Genomic DNA, 16,628 nt, shown 5'->3' on the forward strand with positions numbered 1-16,628 from the left:
TTTTAAAAATTCATTCGTGGGACATGGGGGTCGCTGGTTGGCCAGCATTTATTGCCCATCCCTGGTTGCCCTTGAGAAGGTGGTGGTGAGCTGCCTTCTTGAATCACTGCAGTCCATGTGCTGTGGGTTGACCCACAATGCCGTTAGGGAGGGAATTGCAGGATTTTGACCCAACGACTGTGAAGGAATGGCAATATATTTCCAAGTCAGGATGGTGAGTGGCTTGGAGAGGAACTTGCAGGCGGTGTTCCCAAGTACCTGCTGCTCTTGTACTTCTAGATGGAAGTGGTCGTGGGTTTGGAAGGTGCTGTCTTAAGGATCTTTGGTGAATTGCTGCAATGCATCTTGTAGATGGTGCACACTGCTGCTACTGAGTGTCGGTGGTGGAGGGAGTGGATGTTTGTAGATGTGGTGCCAATCAAGCGGGCTGCTTTGTCCTCGATGGTGTCAAGCTTCTTCAGTGTTGTTGGAGCTGCACCCATTCAAGCAAGTGGGGAGTATTCCATCATACTCCTGACTTGTGCCTTGTAGATGGTGGATAGGCTTTGGGGAGTCAGGAGGTGAGTTACTCACCGCAGTATTCCAGTATGATGATAGATTCAGTTTAGGAAAGATGGGAGGAGGGCTCGAAAGGAGTATAAATGGCAGTATGGACTGGTTGAGTTGCATGGTCTGTTTCTGCACTGTCTATTCTATGTAATCCAATATATGGTACACAATGATCCATCAATGTCTGAATATAGAAAAAAATTGTTTTATTAAACGATTGAATTCAATGTGCATCAAACCATACAATTTTCCTAAGTGAAAGTCTAATCCCATACAAGCATTTGTGGTTGTTGTAAATGGATGATGCTTATCTAATGCGATTTTTATTTCTCCTCCAGTACCCAGATGATGAAGAACTATTCGAGTCAATTAAAGGCTTTAGTTCAGTTACAAAAGAGCACACAATATTCACAGACACTCAGCTGTAAGAAGAATAATCACAAATGATGCTGGAGTTTCAAATGCTTTAAAGTATTGTTTAATGTATATTTGTTTTTAGGCTACACTTTGTGTTGAAAATTAAATGAATTATTTATATATATGTAGAAACTCAAAGAGAATCAATTTATGGTTACAAATTGTCGGTATCCAGTGGCATTTCGTTTTGAGTCGCTTCCACTTGATTTTCATTTTGAGAAACATTTCGATAAGCCTCAGACACAGTCCATAATAGTGTTGTCCAGCAGAGGGCTCCTATGTTAGTAGCAGTTGGTGCTGAATATATTACTCAACCTTGCCTGAAGTACATTATAAGTACTTAAGAGTCATAGAAGTTTACAACATGGAAACAGGCCTTTCTGCCCAACTTGTCCATGCCACCCTTTTCTTTTAATCACTAAGCTCGTCCCAATTGCTCGCGTTTAGCCCATATCCCTCTATACTCATCTTACCCATGTAACTCTCTAAGTGCTTTTTAAGACAAAAATGTATGCGCCTCTACTACTATCATCTCTGGCAGCTTGTTTCAGACACACCACCCTGTGTATGAAAAAATTGCCCCTCTGGACCTTTTTGTATCTCTCCCCTTACCTTAAACCTATTCCCTCTAGTTTTAGACTTCCCTACCTTTGGGAAAAGATGTTGACTATCTAGCTGATCTATGCCCCTCATTATTTTATGGACTTAAAGTTCATACAGTCCCAAAATTCAAACTATAATCTATGAGTAAATTCATCATTGTACAAACTAGCTCAGTCACATTCTTGGATATGGTGCCAGAGGACCAGTAGATTACAAATGTTATTTACTGGTTTAGAAAAGGGGGAGGGGGGGGGGGGGAAGAGTAAAATCCAGCAACTACAGGCCAATCAGCCTAACATTGTTGGTGGGAAAACATTCAGACACAGTAACCTTGGACAAAATTAACTGGCATTTGAAAAGGTATGAGCCAGGTCATGTTTGACTAACTTGGTCAAATTCCTTAATGAAAATTCAGGGTTATGGGAAAAGAGCAGAGGAGTGGGATTCATCAGATAACTGTACAAAAAAACTGGCATGATGGGCCATAAGATGTCCTTCCATATGGTATAATTCTGATATGGTACAAATGGCTTCACTACACAAGGCCAGATTTTCTGACCCTCACATACAATGAGCTTCCTGGTAAATCATAGCTGCTTTGTTTGAAATTCTCCGTTGGTTGACCTTTAAGAAAATTGCAGGCAATGCATCTGTGATTTTAATAATCACCCAGAATTTCACACCTTGCCAATAACATAGACCCAAGAATGTCTCATGCAGGCAATATAGTGAGTGAGATCACTTCATACAGTGAGATTGTTAATATACCACCACGAAAAAAATCTTAGATTTAAACTGTGCATGCTATTATTTATTCAAGGTTGAAAACTAAAAGTAGGTAGGTTGAGGTGGATCTTGGTATTGGCAATGGCAACTTTGTGCTTCAGATAATTGATATTTGCAATAGGCGGGTTAGACTCAGATCACAAAGAATCATGTAAAAGTCCACAGCTACCTGTTTATGGAGGGGTTCTGGAAACAGGTGAATACGTTGGGAAGGGAGAAATGAAAATGGAACTGGGAACCTCTGATAATGTCTCACTATCTGTCGTGTAATCATTTACTGTATACCTTTTAATTTGTCTCACCATAAAAGAAAGCTACAGTGATTGATCTTTAATGGAGTAGCCTCTTTGTAAAGCAGTTATACTAAGTCTGAAATTTATTACTTAAACAAAAAGAGATAATGCTGGATGGATATGCTCAGCAAGTTGAAAAGACATTTTGGGTTGGACCTATCATCAGTGTTGTGAAGAATAACCCTCGCAATTGTACAGTATGTTGTCAGTGGTGGCTGCTGTATTTAAATTCTGTTCAATTACTGCTGACTCTTAATGGTGCCGTATACACATTAATTAAAACACATTCAGGCTTAGGTCAAAGATGATGAACACAAAACAAACCTTTTGAATGAAAATAATCGCTCCTGGATTCTGTGATCATACATGGTTGCTTTATAAGATAAATAGTTTTACTTTAGTTTGTCAGACCTACTGTCTATACATTTGAAATGTGAAACTCAAACACATTGAAAGTCTCAGAACCTGTAAGTCGTATTTGCCTGCAAGTCTGTTTACGCCACAGATCAGTGACATTAGTGTTGGAACCTTTTGCCTTAAAATACTTCAGACCAGAGAACAATAGCCTCATCAACTGGGAAGACTCTGACTGGTTTACAAAGAAAATCAGGTCACCATGCCCATCAGAATGATGTTGTTGATGAGCAAGCAATATGAACAACAGAAACAAGCTGACAAATGCTGTGTATGAATAATTTGTCAGGAGAGCCATGGGTATTATAAACTCCCTATGGACTGAAGTTTAAATGAACCAGAATTGCTCATGCAATAACTGGTATGGAGTTGTTTTACTTAATCAAGGCACTTCTCCCAGAACTCTGCTGTGCCAGGTTACTGAAATTGGACATGTAGCTATTCAGACAACATACACATGCCGTTCCCTTGTGCAGGCCTGAAGATATACACACCCCACCGAATACTTTTACAATTTGCAGCCAATACGTTATGAAATAAAATATTGTGTAGAGTTTTGAAAAGAGAATGAGGCGGAAGCAAAGATAGTGAGACCGCAGAGCAGTGAGTTTAACATTGGACCAACAGTGTGTGAATTGGTGACAAACATTCAGGCCCATATTAGGCCAGTTTCTGGCCCACTTGCCAAAACGGGGACAATTATGTAGGCAAGTGGTCATTAAAGGACTGTTTCAAGTGTTCTGAATGATTTTAAAAGCAGTGTGTTTTGTTTGTCAACCTTCTGTAATTACTTGCAAAGGAATTAATAAAACTCACATCCAAAGTGTCCAACCAATCGGCTTGTTTATTGTAGAAACAAAGTTCTTATTTAATGAATTAACACGTTATTTTTAGTGAGTGTATTTGGTGGCATTGTAAATTAAACAATTTTGCAAATGTTTCTTTTGTGGACCTAGAAATTTAGTTTTATATAAAGCAGGTGTCTAGTGGTCCAGTATAGCATATTAGATCAGGCTGGCTGGTATCAAGGGCACAGACCAAAACGAATGTAGGCACTTATTATAATGTTAAAATAGCCCCAGACTGGATATTCTGCTGTGAGTGTCTCACCACCTACCTCTCCAAAGCCTCAACACCATTTACAAGGCACAAGTCGGGAGGGTGTTGGAATATAAGCCCCATTTGCCTGGAGGTCTAGCTCTAACAATACTCAAGAAGCTTGACACCGTCCAGGTCACAACAGCCCACTCAACTGGCCATCCATCACTAGGTCACATTCTTCCTCAAAATTACATCTAATCTACCATGTTACATTTTAAGGTAACACCTCAAAAGGGCATATTTCATGTTGTTATACATCCATAAGCAGTTTCATTGATGATTGTTGAAATACTAACCTGTTAAATTACCAAATATTTAACTGAATAAATATGAACAAATCAAAAATACTTCAATTCAGTTCCTGAGAATCCTCAAATAAGATAAAAGAAGACGTATCAAAAATACTGGTCGGAAAGGAAACATTCTCAGAACAGATGAGATGGAGACTGGAAAGAAAGGATTCCCCTCCAGCATAGCTGACATGGCCCATGTCCATAACATTTCTCAGTCTTCAGCTCTTACCCCTTCCCTACCCTCCCAGTAACACAATAGGGCTCGACTTGTCCTCCTCACCTTCCATACCACCAACCTTTATATTTAATACATCATCCACCACGACTTTTGTCACTTCCAGCATGATAGAACACCAAACATTTCTCCCCCCCCCACCCCCCCGCCCTCTTTCAGCATTCCAAAGAAAACATTCCTTCCGTGATACCTGGTTCACTAATTATATAATTAAGTTGCAAACGGCCTTAGTATTTGAGTTCATGTATGTACTTTTGTTAAGAAACTCTGATGCCAAGTTGTTACGGCTGGTGGGAGGGGGGGGGGGTGGCAGAATTCAAAATGATAACCAATTTTGGAGCTGTTTTATCCAGTTTTTTAGATTTGCTGAAATGGATGGCGCTGAGAATCAGAGGCATGATTCCACAACTTAAGTCAAGTACTAGGCGGTATTGCTGTTCAGTTATTGCCCTCCAACTCTCTGCATTCTTCAGTAGTATGTTCCAAAGTTATAATAGGGGATGCTATGGTACTTGGGATTAGGGAGTCTCAGCAGTTATCATGTTCTCCTGGAGCTCGGTTCATTACCTTAAAGGATTGGAGAGAAACTTTTCTTCTTCCAGGAAAATGCATGTGATTGGAGGGTTCAGGCAGTATATAGATAGGCCATGTCTGGAACGGAAAGGCCTGGTATACATATTTTCCTCTACTTGTTCATAGGTTTTGCATAATACATTACATTAGCTCCACTGTTAAAGCCAACTTGTGGCTCCTTGCTGTATGAAAACTGACCGCGATGTTTCCTACATCAGGACAGTGACTGCACTTCAGAAGTAATGCTTTGCCTAGCGATAAACAATCAAAATACTTTTCTTTAATATAATTAATGTCTCCCAGTCATGGAAAATTCAAAGTGGAAAAACTGACTGTTCGGAGAAGAAGCTGATTTATATTACAGAAATTTCCATACAGCAAACTGAAAAACCTTTGGCAACAACAACTAAATGGGATATCAGAATCAGTAAGTGCAATTTACCAGACTGTGTCCGTGGTCAATAATGAGTTCAATTCCATGCACACTGTTGTTTAACAAGCTCGATTTTTAATTTATCATTTGAATCTATTACAATGAAACAGGATATGGAGTGCAATAATTTTACAAAATTCTGTAGTTAGGCAATTTTACATGAATTAAGCTCTTTGCTGCAGAGCTGTGCAAACTGCTTTTTGAAAAGCGCCTCTTTAGTCAGTCGTTGGTGCGGCTGAACTATCCATAACAGTGCGAACATCTGAAAGTTTCAAACAGGCCCTTGGAAGTTCTTCGCTCAAATCTGAAGAACTAAAGCCCATCCCGCCTCCAGAAACATTTGGTTACCAGCAATCCAGTTCTTCTGGTATTTTCTAACATGGATACCATTCCCACTTTTGTTGTGATCTTAGAAAGTAAACAGGATGCTGATACAACTGGGAAATAAGGATATTCAAAGAAGCAGAGATGTTTGAAGTGGATCAAAATTATGGTCTATGCAAGCTTTGATAAGATAAAAATGCTCAGCTTCCATACTGTGACTTTGTTGGTTTACTGGAACAGTAGAGAATTAGAAGTCCGTTCTCAGGAGCACCATGCAGTATTGTAGTGAACCACTCAAGCCTCTGGGTTCAGCTCATTCAAGTGATGTACAAGATTTTGAGTTTTTGCATGCAGTGGACTGTTATTGCCTGTTTCCCAGATCTCAACCACCTCCAAGCAAACAAAAATGGTTGTTTACGTGAAGCCAGCAATTTTGGATTTTTTTTTGTGAACAGTCAGTAAACTAATTGTCAATTGGTTGGTATTGCATTCTGAAGTGAAAGAATTACATTTTCCTGAAATCTGTTTTGTACACAAACACATTCACATGTTGGTTGCTCAACCAACGTTTGATAATTGGCTCAAATTTTATGCTCCAGCTTTCAAAACGTATTAGATTCTCTGATCTTATCAAATCAAGAACTGCAGAATCGCAGCTAAATACCGGGCACCACCAAGGCTTGTGTGAGCAGGGCTAAAAAATGTCTGACAAGTTTGACTTTTAAGCATCAAAATGACTACGCATGCATGTTCTAATGTTAGAGAATCCTTAATCAAGGTATATTAAATCTATAGAAAAGAGGTTTCTCATCATCAGTCTTGGGGCAGATGACTTTTCCCTTCCATGCACTATACAGATTGCATAGACTTTATCTTTCAAAGCAGAAAAATCAGCTTTTATTTGAATGGTGGAAATGAAAGGCCTCCCTTCATTTGGACATGTACCAAAAACACCCTCATACTAATCACATTGATTGAGAGTGTCAAACTAAAATTATGGCCTCAACTAATGACCGATTTTCTCCCCATAAATCAGAATAGTTACTGCTGCTGGTATTGTTGGACCACAAAATGTTCAGTGAAGACCTGAAGCTGGCTTTATTCCAGTACTCAGTACAATGCTGTATTTAAGAGAACTGTCCACAGCCAAAAATTATCCAAATCGCCTTTACATTAATTCTACTGGTGTTATTGCTAATTCAGTCAGCATATGACAGTGCATTGGAGTGAAAATAAAAATAAGCATTATGATTAATTACAGTCTGTACCACACATTTTCTAAGTACAGTTAAATATAGGCCATTTAATAAAATGTTGTTGCTGTTGTGTTAAATACTTCACTTGTGTAATCTTATTTCTATGCAAGATTCATGTCTCTAGCATTTTTGACTTGAGAATCTTCGAGAAATTATCCGACATATATTGACTATTTTTTGCTTCAATAGCACCCTCTCTTCAGGTTTTTAAAGTTTTAAACTTTAAAATAAACGTGTTTTGAAATCAAGATCAAAGGATGCACAAAGGCAATTAGAATGGGATTTGTACCACTTCAATATACCTGCAAGAATGGAAGTTTACTGCACAGTGTGTAAAAATTAGAGTCTGTTACAACGGAAGTCAGTTGACTGAGGCATTAACAAATAAAAACAAACTTCAACAGGTTCAGTCACTAGGGAGTGGACACCTTGTGTCAGTTTTTATAACAATGCATATGCTGGTGCTTAGTGTACACTAATATAACTGCAATGCAACAAAAAACATTAAAAACAAGTAATACTGACAAAAAAATTGTAGTCATTCTTTGAACTTAAAATTGTAAGTAGTGTAAAATTTATGTGCATGAGAATACGGTGGCATCTTAATAAGCTCTTGCCAATTAAAATCTAAGTTTCCATTGTAGTGATTATATCTCACAAACTGTGGTCCTGACATGAAGTCTCAATCTTCTTGTGGCGAGGAGAAGTGGCTCCCTTTGTTGGTGACGGTGAGGCCGCACCATGTGGTTCACTGCCTGCTTCAGGAGTAATAGGACATGATGCCAACTGCTGGGCTGCAACAGTTTTTTTCCTGCTCAAAAACCCTCCTTCAAAAGTATTTTTCTTCTTGTTCTCAACTTTATCAGTTTCTTCATCCTGCACCTTTTTCTTGAACTCAGCCAGACTTTCACTTGCTCTCGGAGCCTCTGGCGCCCCATCCAAGCTCTTGCTTGCTCGAGTGTCACTCACCTGGCTCCTTCTGTCACTAAAGCAACATTCAACGGCTCCGGGTTTCTTTCCTTTTAGCTCACTTTCTGACTGGACTGAAGAATCACTCTCAGATGCAATGTTCCCTTTATCCAATACATTTTTACTGAACGTAAATGGCTGAAAGTCTCGGTAGCTGTGAAAGCTTTCTGTCCGTCTTGCTCTCGCTAGCAGCGGACTCTCCCTATATGGTCTCACAGAACCATATGTTGCAGTCTCATGAAGAGTGTCTGTGGTCTGAAGCTGAAGACTGACAGGTAAGATATAAACAAGGAAATCAGAGGTCACTTTTAGTGAGCAAAATCATTTTGGTGAATGCTCAATCATCATCAGCAACATGTTACAAACCAATTTTTTTTTAAAGGTTTCTGTCAATTAGCTTAAGTGGCTTGGGTAAATAGGTTGAATGGGAAGACAGTAAAGTATTAGTGACAACATTTCAGGAGATGTTTCATAGCTCTCAACAAAGATTTATTCCAGTGAGGAAGGAAGACTTTACTAGAAAAATGACCATTTGCGACTAAGTTAGTTAAGGATGGTGTCGAATTGAAAGAAATGGCTGCAGAGATGGTGTATGTATTGGTTGCAATCTTCTAAAATTCCCTAGATTCTGGAAAGCTGCCAACCGATTGGAAAACTCCAAATATGACAGCTCTGTTCAAGAAAGGAGGCATACTAGAAAGCAGGAAACTATAGGCCAGTTAGCTAAATGTCTGTCAATGGGAAAATGTTAGAATCCATTACTGAAGAGGAAGTAGCAGGACATTTAATTTGATTTAATGCAATTGAGCAGAGAGAACATGGTTTTGTGTAAAGGAAGTTCTGTTTGACAAATTTCGAGGATGTAACAAGCAAGGTGGATAACAGGAAACCGGTGCATCTGGATTTCCAAAAGGCATTTGATAAGGTGTCACATAAAAGGTTACTACACAAGAGCTTATGTGATTGGGTCATTTTCAGGTTGGCAAGCTGTAACTAGTGGAGTGCTACAGGGATTAGTGTTGGTACCTCAACTATGTATCAATAACTTGGATGAAGGGGTTGAAAGTATGGTAGCTAAATCTGCTAATGATATGAAGGTATGCATGAAAGCAAGTTGTGAAAAGGATACAAAGAGTGCAAAGATACATAGATAGGTTAAGTAGATGGAGTATAATGTGGGGAAATGTGAAGTTTTCTATTTTGTCAGAAGAATAGAAAAGCAGATTATTATTTAAGTGGAATGAAACTACCAAATGCTGCAGAGATCTGGGTATCATTGGACATGAATCACAAAAGTAGGCAGACAGGTACAGCAAGTAATTAAGAAGTCAAACTGTATGTTGGTTTTTATACAAAGGTAATGGGGCATAAGGATAGGGAAGTCTTATTACAATGTACAGGGCATTGGTGAGATCACACCCAAGAGTATTGTGTACAGTTTGGGTCACTAAAGGAAGGACATGCTTGCACTGGAAGCAGTTCAGAGAAGGTTCACTGGACTGATTACTGGAATGAGGGGTTTGTCCTATGAGGAAAGGTTGAGCAGACTAGGCCTGTACCCACTAGACTTTAGAAGAATGAGAGGTGATCTTTTAATTTTATTTATTAGTCACAAGTAGGCTTACATTGACACTGCAATGAAGTTACTGTGAAAATCTCCTGGTCGCCACACTCTGGCGCCTGTTCGGGTACACTGAGGGAGAATTTAGCATAGCCAAATGCACCTAACCAGCATGTCTTTCAGACTGTGGGAGGAAACCAGAGCACCCGGAGGAAACCCACGCAGACACAGGGAGAACGTGCAAACTCCACACAGACAGTGACCCAAGCTGGAAATCGAACCCGGGTCCCTGGCGCTGTGAGGCAGCAGTACTAACCACTGTGCCACCTCTTATTGAAACATACAAGATTTTGAGGAAGCTCGATAGGGTAAATGCTACAATGTGTTTTCTCATGAAGGAATCTAGAACTAATGAGCAGTTTCAAGACAAGGGAACTCCCACTTAAGATGGAGATGAGAAAGAATCTCTTCTCTCAGAGGATCATTAGGCTTTGGAAATCTCTTCCCCAGAGGCCAGTGGAAGATTTCTGATGGACAAAGAGGTCAAGTGTCATGGGGGACAGGAAAGTAGAGTTAAAGCCACAATCAGATTGGCCATGATCTTACTGAATGGCCAAGCAGGCCCTAGGACCCGAATAGCCTATTAGTGCTCCTGTTTCTTATGTTTGTACGTTAAGATGTAACCACATTACTTTGGGTCTGGAGTCACATGTAGATCAGATCACGTAAAAAAGCAGATTCCTTCCCCAAATGACATGAGTGAACCAGATAGGTTTTTACAACAATCCAACAGTTTCATGGTTTTCCACTGATGAGTTTGTTACTTCAGATTTTACTTAATTGAAATTATATTCTCCAGCTGCTGCCTACGGATCATTAGTCCAAGCCTCAGGATTACTCGCTCAGCAACCTAACCACAATGCTTTTACCCCTTGGAATCCGCAAAGCCTTGCAAGGTTAGGGGAATGCGATTAATATTAGCAAAGCTTTTAATGCAGATTCATACAAAATTTGTTGGTTCCCTGCTCAATTCTTCCCTAATCACTAAGCTTTGCAGTGGTTCCAAGAACTGCATGAAAAAATAGACAGCTTTGCAAGTTACAGGAATTAGGTTTAAATTAAAAGTGCTGCGAAAACTCGGTAGCTCTGGCACCTGTGGAGAGAGAAACAGAGTTAACAGCCAGAGGGTGGCAAATCAATGGAATTCGTTGCCACAGAAGGCTGTGGAGGCTAGGTCAGAGTGTATTTAAGACAGAGATAGATAGGTTCTTGATTGGTAAGAGGATCAAAGGTTACAGGGAAAAGGCAGGAGAATGGGGTTGAGAATGAGGGGTTTGTCCTATGAGGAAAGGTTGAGCAGACTAGGCCTGTACCCACTAGACTTTAGAAGAACGAGAGGTGATCTTTTAATTTTATTTATTAGTCACAAGTAGGCTTACATTGACACTGCAATGAAGTTACTGTGAAAATCTCCTGGTCGCCACACTCTGGCACCTGTTCGGGTACACGGAGGGAGAATTTAGCATGGCCAAATGCACCTAACCAGCATGTCTTTCAGACTGTGGGAGGAAACCAGAGCACCAGGAGGAAACCCACGCAGACACAGGGAGAACGTACAAACTCCACACAGACAGTGACCCAAGCTGGAAATCGAACCCAAGTCCCTGGTGCTGTGATTGAATGGCGGAGCAGAATCGATGGGCCGAATGGCCTAATTCTGCTCCTATATCTTACAGTCTTATTGCTTCCAGTCCAATATGATTCTTCCTCGGACTTGAAATGTTCACTCTGCTTCTCTCCACAGATCCATATGTGCAGAATTTTTCCAGCACTTTTTTAATTTCAGATTTCCAGCATCCAAAAGTATTTTGCTTTTATTTTAGGAATTAGGCTTGGTTCATTTCAAGTAAAAATCAGGGACCGACAACGATAATAGGGGAGGCAAGTATCCAAATAAGAACATGTTTCATAATAACTCAAGGAGCCTTTAACAGAAATGCTGTGACAGCATTTCTGACATGACATAAAAGTGCAAAATCTTTAAACGAAGCAAGAAAAGCCTCTACCTACACTATCCACAGGGACTGCCTTTTCTCTTTGGAAAATCTGCTCCTGCTGTTAAAAGATAGCAAATAAAATAGTCTGTTTGATAAGCATTACCTTGAGTTTGACTCCCGCAGTTTGGTATGTTGTACTAGAGAGGCAGCTGGACTGATGTTGGGAGTAGCACAGCGGGACGTGCTCAGATCACACTGATCCAGCAACTTCAGCAGCTCTTCTTCAGTGGGGCCTCCAACATCTAGAAGAAAAAGAATCGATTATTTCATGAACCGCACACGTCCTATTGTTAATTGTGGATTAAATTAGCCATTTGTTGCTAATATAGGCACCAAAACAGACAACTGCAAAGTGCTTCACTTGTAACCATAGCTTTAAGTTAAACTCTATACTAATTTCTGCATTTATTTCAGCCAAGATCATAGAGACACAGATGTGTTTCAAACAGCTCAACTGTTAGATTGCTTCATTTACATTATGATTGTACGCAGGGCAAGCAACCTGAACTATAGCAAAAATTACCATTTAAAATAATTCAGCAATTCACACAATAGACTCATTTGCACACAAAAGCAAATACATGATTGCACATAATACCAATTAATGGTAAGTGGCTCTAAGTGCCTTGGCATAATTTTCTACTTTAAAGGTGCTATATAATTACTGTTTGTTGTGGGGGAAAAGGTAATCCAATTTCAGGTTTGCAATAATCACAAAATATCCAAATTTTGAGCTTGTCACTTATAATCGTTTGTAAATCCCTGATCCTTTCTCTGCAGCCAGAAAGAACATAAACCTGTTACAGCTAAATAAGTGATAGCCATTCGCTGGGTCATTCCTTGGGGCAATGCCTTGACTAATCAGAGTCAAGCTGCCTGGTTTAAATTTTCAAACCATGCTTGGCAGTTAACTGTCAGTCATCATTAATGGGTGTAATCACTATGGCAATGCCTCTCTCAATGAGAGTCCACCTGCTAACCAATCAGCACACTATTTCTCAGAGTATAAATCGTTGTTTCTCCTGCCATTGGTATTCTTGCAATTGTCCTGATGAGTGCAAGAGGAAAAGCTTTAACGAAATGTATTTTTCCAGTAGGGAATTATGGTTTCTATGGTCCTAACTACTAGTTCTGGCATGTTGGAGGCAGAATATTACCGGGCTGAACTTTTTAAGTATATGCTATTTACTAGTTCCCAGGGCTGGAATTTGGCTACCGAGGTGGGTAATTCATCACTGGACCAGTCTCAGTAAAAAGTGCCTTGATACACATAGCCTTTGTTCCGGGGAGTTAATAGGTGGGCACAGCATGGAGCTGAGCCTGCTGATCCCAGAAGCAGAGCACTGCCATTCATGGGGGTGCGAATGCCGAGGAAGACAGGTTAGAAGACCCACCTCAGTTTTCTGAAACCAGTTATATAAGAAGATTTTAGTCCCCCTCACCACCTCTGCCTAACCCCAGTCCTCCCAAATCCAACCCCCCCCATGGGCCTTTATACCCTCCAATGTCAACCCAATACCCACACTTCCCTGGTCTCCTATACCCGTACCCTTAATCCGCACCAGTAAAAATTAGGGGCATCAGAATGGCGGCAGGAATCCTGGAATTGTGTCCCACCCATCATTTTTAAATGGCTTTGAAGTAATTCCAACTCTTTGAAATCTATTAGTTCAACCAATGCACAGAACTGCATCATTCATCTAACACATGCATTGTTCAATGATGATTCATTCGTGTTGAAAAGAAACTAAAGTTGCCTAGAATATTAGCTACATCATTGGATATCAGATAATTATCAAAATGTGCAAGCAATGCCTACTCATTTTTGTAAAATAGCATTGTACCTCACAGGCAGAAACTACCAAAGTTGTTCACTATGCATAAAAATTACTCAGAAATTTGATGATTTTTAAAAATAAAGCCATTCAAGATTGAGCAACATAGCATTATATCCCTTTGTACTATATTTTCCTGAAGATCTGCACCTGGTTCCTGAAGTTAAATCTTGAACAGTGTATGGCTAACGTGAAGGAATTTAATACCTAGATTACAAACTGAACATACTTAAGAACGTAACAGTACATTACAATTCTACACTTGGTTCAGATACAAATTATCCACATTCTACATATTCTTAATACAGTCTTTAAATAGCACGTTAAATATTTAGCAATATAATTTTCTTTCATCCGGTTCTTCATCTCCTATGCTCACAGCATAAACTACTGGTTTTACAGGTGCCAACAGCAAAGGACATTACTGCTTTTATGTCCCATAGAAATTTAAACTAGAGTCCTTGGTTGGAATTTTACCATCCCGCCTGCCATGGGAATCGGAGTGGGCGAGAGGCAAACCACGGAAAGGCCCACTGACCTCGGGTGGAATTTTGCTGTTTCGGGACGAGCGAGGCCGTAAAATCCTGCCCCTTATCTCAGCAGTTATCTTTAGTAAAAGTACCAAAAACGTGGACAATGCATCTCTGAACTGCACCCATTTTCCCCTAATTGCAACAGATTTTCATCTCACCTCTCTCTTCCCCTTTGTTTACCATGTCCATAGCAGTCGTCAGGTCCCACATCTGAATGCTTCCATTCCCGTGGCCTGTGAAGAGATACCTCCTTGGTCGAGAACCCATCCTACTAGAACCTTCGCATTCCCTCACAGTGAATGCAGTTATTGTCATGCCATCTACCGCCTGGATCTCACAAATCCTGGAATCAAAAATATCAAACAGCAGGATTTCTAATGAAATCAGATGTTATTGATAGTATAAGAATCATTCCTGAAGATAGAGGAAATAAAAATGTCAAACTTGTTAATGCTTTACCTTTTCCCTGTAGAGGACAAGCGAACAAACAGTTTGTTAGTGACTGGAACAACTTTCTGGATGAAAACTTGTTGATCATCCCTTTCCCCAAATGGTCCTAAAAAAAAAATCACAATAATACATGAAATATTCAAAATAGTAATCAAATAATACATGTTAGCTCTTAATAGTTTCGTTTGATGTTGAACAGTTTAACTCATGCAGCCTGAAAATAACCACATTATTTCCATCATTCAAAGGTCACAAGACAAAAGCAAATAAGGAATGTTATTTGATCTAAACCCAACTATTTACGCTCTCCAATCAGTTACTGCATCCAACAGATTCTTAAAAGGCCTTTGCGCAATTATCTTTTGCAAAGTTCCTTTGTATGTGTTAATCACCATGTGTGAGTAGTAAATTCCTGACATACTATATTTATCTTTTTTGAATTTGAATTCGTGGTAGCAACTTCTTCGCTCATCAGGATTCAGCTTGAAGCAATGTTCTGGATTTACCTGTCCTACCCAATTTACAAAAGTTTAAGACATTTTGAGATTCCATCTTTTGATGCATCTAACAGGCATTTGTTTCCAAACCATGTTTTCTGATTTATACCAAAGGAATGAATTATGTACTCTGATAACACAAATCGAAGTGGAAAATGAGGCCATCCTTAAACTGTGCCAACAAAACAACAAAGCCATTCAAATGCCATTTCCAACTGTTATACCTGCCAACTTTAAGGCTTTTCAAAAATAAATGATAAATTAGTGAAACTACAGTAACTTTTATAGGTCCACATCTACTAAAAACGGACTTCACATTCTCAATCTTTTTGACCTTTAGAAGTGATTAGGCAGAGAAATTAATCCTTCTAACACATTAATTCCTTGTGTCTGCTGGAAAGCACAGTAAGAAGTCTCACAACACCAGGTTAAAGTCCAACAGGTTTATTTGGTAGCAAATACCATAAGCTTTCGGAGCAATGCTCCTTCGTCAGATGGAGTGGTCTCGGTTCTCAAAAAACAGGGGCTTGTCCCTTTTTTTGAGAACAGAGACCACTCCATCTGACGAAGGAGCATTGCTCCGAAAGCTTATGGTATTTGCTACCAAATAAACCTGTTGGACTTTAACCTGGTGTTGTGAGACTTCTTACTGTGCTTACCCCAGTCCAACGCCGGCATCTCCACATCATGACTACCATCTGCTGGAAAGAACAGTGTTCCAATGTTTTAAAGCAAGGTAAAAGGCGAGGGAAATAAATTAATGTTGAGTATTATCAAATGTTAGAAATTAGTACCTCCGAACAACATTTGACTTCTGCTACATTTTCTAAGTATTTTATCATCAGTTGCTATATCTTTGAAAGTCTGATATTTACCTATGTCGTTTCCAGCTGCATAACTTCCATGGCTCTCTGTCTCTTCTAATGAAAGTATTTTGAAAGAGGCCAGTGGGGTGGAGCCTGGCTGTGTGGAGATCATACCTCTGAAACGAGTGACTGTCCAAGTTCTCACATGATTATTATCGGCGCACACTGCAGACAAAGGCCATTAATCATATCAGCTCACATGCAACATTCAGGGGTAAATAAGGAAAACAAAAAAGCATTTAGATTTATTTCATAAATACTTCGAAATAAAGAAGTGTACAGTAATTGCCCATATGAACACTGTCAATACAAGAACAAAACAGTATTCCCTTTTGCAGACTTCACAGTAACAGTTAGAGAATAATCCCAATTATTGAACAAAATACATGTATACATGAAGACTGTCCCTAGTCAATACTTCTTTAAAGATAACGTTTTTTTCAAATGCACTATCAATACAAACCAGAAAAGATCTTTATCAACTCATGATAAATAACATAGCAATTCTTCTCTATAGCTCAGACTCAGAAGCCATTCATAATTTTACTGTATGGAGGTGATGGCCTAGTGGTATTATCGCTAG

The 16,628-nt window shown here is 39.5% G+C and overlaps 2 protein-coding genes across 2 annotated transcripts in view; one reads left to right on the top strand and one right to left on the bottom strand.

Moving 5' to 3' along the window:
- The window catches only part of ush2a (Usher syndrome 2A (autosomal recessive, mild)), a 916,330-nt gene extending 915,183 nt beyond the window's left edge, over nucleotides 1-1,147 (top strand). The window contains exon 74 of the mRNA XM_078230465.1: nucleotides 888-1,147. Coding sequence (XP_078086591.1) covers nucleotides 888-977 — 90 coding nt within the window. The 3' untranslated portion in view covers nucleotides 978-1,147. The remainder of the gene's footprint in view (nucleotides 1-887) is intronic.
- Nucleotides 1,148-5,752: 4,605 nt separating this feature from the next.
- Nucleotides 5,753-16,628, bottom strand: part of kctd3 (potassium channel tetramerization domain containing 3) — a 67,128-nt gene continuing 56,252 nt past the window's right edge. The window contains exons 14-18 of the mRNA XM_078229790.1: nucleotides 16,055-16,210; nucleotides 14,692-14,788; nucleotides 14,391-14,575; nucleotides 11,968-12,106; nucleotides 5,753-8,514 (exon numbers count right to left, since the gene is read on the bottom strand). Coding sequence (XP_078085916.1) covers nucleotides 7,932-8,514; nucleotides 11,968-12,106; nucleotides 14,391-14,575; nucleotides 14,692-14,788; nucleotides 16,055-16,210 — 1,160 coding nt within the window. The 3' untranslated portion in view covers nucleotides 5,753-7,931. The remainder of the gene's footprint in view (nucleotides 8,515-11,967; nucleotides 12,107-14,390; nucleotides 14,576-14,691; nucleotides 14,789-16,054; nucleotides 16,211-16,628) is intronic.

The sequence above is a fragment of the Mustelus asterias genome, chromosome 15 (genome assembly GCF_964213995.1).
Source record: "Mustelus asterias chromosome 15, sMusAst1.hap1.1, whole genome shotgun sequence".
Classification (NCBI taxonomy): domain Eukaryota; kingdom Metazoa; phylum Chordata; class Chondrichthyes; order Carcharhiniformes; family Triakidae; genus Mustelus; species Mustelus asterias.